At 57.4% G+C, this 3,680-nt stretch overlaps 1 protein-coding gene across 1 annotated transcript in view; it reads left to right on the top strand.

Moving 5' to 3' along the window:
• Positions 1-919: 919 nt before the first annotated feature.
• GAA (alpha glucosidase) overlaps positions 920-3,680 on the top strand; it is a 9,389-nt gene continuing 6,628 nt past the window's right edge. The window contains exons 1-4 of the mRNA XM_010176010.1: positions 920-1,455; positions 1,656-1,801; positions 2,868-3,033; positions 3,540-3,636. Coding sequence (XP_010174312.1) covers positions 928-1,455; positions 1,656-1,801; positions 2,868-3,033; positions 3,540-3,636 — 937 coding nt within the window. The 5' untranslated portion in view covers positions 920-927. The remainder of the gene's footprint in view (positions 1,456-1,655; positions 1,802-2,867; positions 3,034-3,539; positions 3,637-3,680) is intronic.

The raw sequence follows: 3,680 nt of genomic DNA, 5'->3' as shown, positions 1-3,680 counted from the left end.
TGACCGGCAATTGCATAAGGCCGAGGTGTTGCGTGGGGCAGGCGCTGCTGCTCAGGGGTGGCTTTGGAGCCAGTCCCCAGCAGGTTGAGCCATTTTGGTGCCGGAGATGGGGAGAGAACTGCTGGGGAGTAAAATCTGCTTTGGAGGCAGAGCCGTTCTGCTGAGCTTCTGCAGGTGGCAGGGGGGAGGCGAGTGGGGTCTGAGTGCCCATGGCTTGGGCAGGAGATGATGAGAAAAAAGTTGTATCTTGTATTTAAGGTGCTGAAATTTCTCCCTGCACTCAGCAGGAGCGTGGGGGGTCTCCTTTGCTTACAGCCTCGGAGATGTTTGCCTGAGAGGTTGTTAAAATCAGATTTTATCAGTGGGAGGCAAAGACTGATGGCACATTCACTGCCACTCCTCGCCCAGCCCTCCTCGAGGCTAAAACCTCTGACTCAGGGCTTTGGGTGCTGGCAGAGGATGCTCAGACTGGAGCAGAGGATGCTCAGAGTGGAGAGGAGGATGCTCCCCACCTTGGAGCTGCAGTTCCCAGCACCACCTTTCTGCTCTGATGGGCAGAGGGAGCTGGGTTTTGCTTGTAACTTCCAGAAACACTGCAGCCCATAAATTCAGATGTGGGAAAAAACTCCTTGAGAGGCTGCTCTGCCATCCCCTGAGAGCAGGAGGGGTTCAGGGGGATGGTGCTTTATCCCTTGGGGCTGCCAGAGAGTCATGTGGCAGCATCTGCCAGCACTCCAGAAGGGTCAGGACCACCCAACCCAGGCAAACCCATCCTTTACTGAGTTTTCTGCGTGCATTTTAGCTGAGGACACAGACATCATGGTGCAGGGTGCCCAGGTGGGCAGAGGGCATCGGGAATGGGGAAGCCCCCCGGCTCTGTCTTGTTCACACCTACCTCCATCTCCTCCTCACTCCAGCACTAGGACGATGAAGTCGTACCAGAAGCTGACGACAGCAGTGCCACAGCCGGGGACATGCCAGGTGGAGGAAGATGGGGCCACCCCGACACCCACCAGCCGTGGGAAGCTGGCCCCATGGTGGGTGGGCAGTGGGCTGCTGGTGGCTGCTGTGCTGCTGAGTGCTCTCACCGTCTGGGTGCTGCGGCAAGTATCGAGGGGCTGGCCTGGACTTGCACTGCCCCCAAAATGTCTCCTGGTACCCGAAAGCCACCGCTTTGACTGCTACCCAGAGCGGCGTGTGGTGGTGACCCAGGAGCTCTGCGAAAGCCGGGGATGCTGCTTCATTGAGACCCCCCCACCGATGGGGGGCAAGCGGGGGGTGCCCTGGTGCTTCTATCCCCCTGACTTCCCCAGCTACACCCTGGAGAGTCTCAACCAGACAGCGCTGGGCATGGTGGGGCTGCTGGTGCGGCGGGAGAAGGCTTATTACCCCCGGGACATCGAGACGCTGAGGCTGGACGTGGAGTTTGAGACAGACACACGGGTGCACATCAAGGTGAGCTCCCCGCTGGCTGCCCTCTAGAACTCATGCCCATTCTCCTGCACCCTCCATCCCATAGGTGACCATCCCCTGCTCAGACCAAGTCTGGAAGCTACCATGCTCCAGGCATGGCTGTATGTGGCCTTAGTGAGCATCTCCAGCCCTCTGCCCTCTTGCTTTGCTGGTCTTTAAAGCACATTTTCTTGCTTTTGCAGATAACAGATGCGGCCAACCCACGGTACGAGGTTCCGCTCAAGGTTCCCCGGGTGACAAAGAGAGCAGAAAACCCCATCTACAGCCTGGACTTCTCCCGGGACCCCTTTGGGGTGCTGCTGCGGCGCAGGGTGACGGGGACGGTGCTGTAAGAACCCACCTCCTCCTCATCCCACAGCGGGTGGGGGAAAGCTCATCCCTCCCTAGACAGGCTCCAGCATGCTTCCTGGAGGTTTTTCTTTAGGGAAAACCACACTGTGGGATCTCCAGCTGATAATTACTCTCGTTTTCATCTTTCCAGCAGTGCTCACATGGGGATAAGGCAGCATGTGGCTTCCCAGCCCCATGGGCTGGCCATGTGCTTGCTGTGGCCATGGCAGGGCTGGGTGAGATCAGCACCTCTCCAAAAACCTCCCAGTGCCCTAGTTCCTCACTGGGTCCTACAACAGCCACACATTGTACAGGTTCTTTGCATGTCACCAGTAAGGGACCTGCTCCTTGGGGAAAAGGCCACTGAAGGGTTGTGGCTTTGCCTGTTTCTCTGGATGTCCAAGCTATAGGGATATCCACAGCTCCAGGCTTTTTGTGGAAAAGAACTGCAGGTGGCTTTGCTGCACTGCTCCCAGTCACCTCCATGGCTGTGCCCACACTAAGCTGTTGGTGAGCACCAACGGCTGGTTGATGTATGGCCAGGGTGTTTTGAGATCCAATCTTTTCCTCCTCCTTCCCATTTCCTGGCGCCTGTGGTCCGTGTTTTACTTGGGAGCTACTTATCAGCAACAACAGGCTGAGAAACCCCACCACCACATCGCCTTGGTGGTTAATAATAACCAGGGTGGAAACTTCTGGTGTCAGAGGCAAGGCTGCCCTGCGCTGGGTCAGGCTGGGTCAGGCTTGGGCTGTGCCTCATGTCCAGCCAGACCCGAATTTGCTGCCTGGGCCAAGGTGTTGGAGCTGGATGCAGGGTGGGACATAACAGTGCCATGCTGGCCCTTGGGATGCTTTGAGAGTCATCTAGACATAGTGCTTAGGGACATGGTGTAGTCATGGTTTTGGGGACTTGTCAGTGTGAGGTTAATGACTGGACTCTATGATCTTATAGATCTTTTCCAAACGAGGCAATTCTGTGAGAGGGAAGGGGTCAATTGTTGGTGGGCAGATGGGTCCCAGCAACCCCCCTTGACTCTCTCTCTCCCTCGGTGTCACCCTGGCAGGCTCAACACCACCGTGGCCCCCTTGATCTTTGCTGACCAGTTTCTCCAGATAGCCACATCGCTTCCGTCCAGGTTCCTCTACGGGCTGGGGGAACACCGTGGCACCCTCCTGCACAGCCTGGACTGGAACACCCTCACGCTGTGGGCACGTGACGTCTCTCCCACGGTACCATCTCCCTCCTCCCGTGGGGGTGCAGGGGGCAAGGATGGGAGTACCACTCTCCAGTGCATCGGACAAGCCCTGGGAAAACATGGCAGGAGGGTGGGCAGCAGCACTGGGAGAGGCCGGGGGTGGTCGAGGCTGATGGGCAGGTATGTGTGGGGGAGGATTTCAGAGCAATTGCAAAACTCTCTTGGCACTCCAATGGCGCTGGGTGTTTTCCATTCCACCCTACTGCTCATGCAACAGGTTGCAGGCAGGAGGTTTCCCCCTTGCCCAGCCCAGCTCAGTAGCAGCCCCCAAACTGTGAGGAAGAAGCAGACTCCCATGGCCTTCAGCACCAGCTCCAAAACCATCCTGATCCCTCACCTTGTCCTCCACGTGGGATGACAGATGCTTGGATAGGTGGTGTCAGCAGATGCAACTCAGGGCTGTTTATTCACCCATGGTGATGTGGGGCTCTCCCAGTTTGCCTGGGAGCTGCTCTCTCACCCGGCACCTCTTCTGTGCAGGAATCATTCAACCTCTACGGTGCTCACCCCTTCTACCTGCTGATGGAGGAAAGTGGAGATGCTCATGGGGTTTTCCTCCTCAACAGCAACGCGATGGGTAGGTGTCCCAAGGGACCCTGGCTGGCTTGTCCCTGGAGGATG

Source organism: Antrostomus carolinensis, unplaced genomic scaffold, assembly GCF_000700745.2.
Source record: "Antrostomus carolinensis isolate BGI_N321 unplaced genomic scaffold, ASM70074v2 scaffold38019, whole genome shotgun sequence".
NCBI lineage: Eukaryota > Metazoa > Chordata > Aves > Caprimulgiformes > Caprimulgidae > Antrostomus > Antrostomus carolinensis.
This window is presented reverse-complemented; position numbering and strand designations above follow the sequence as displayed.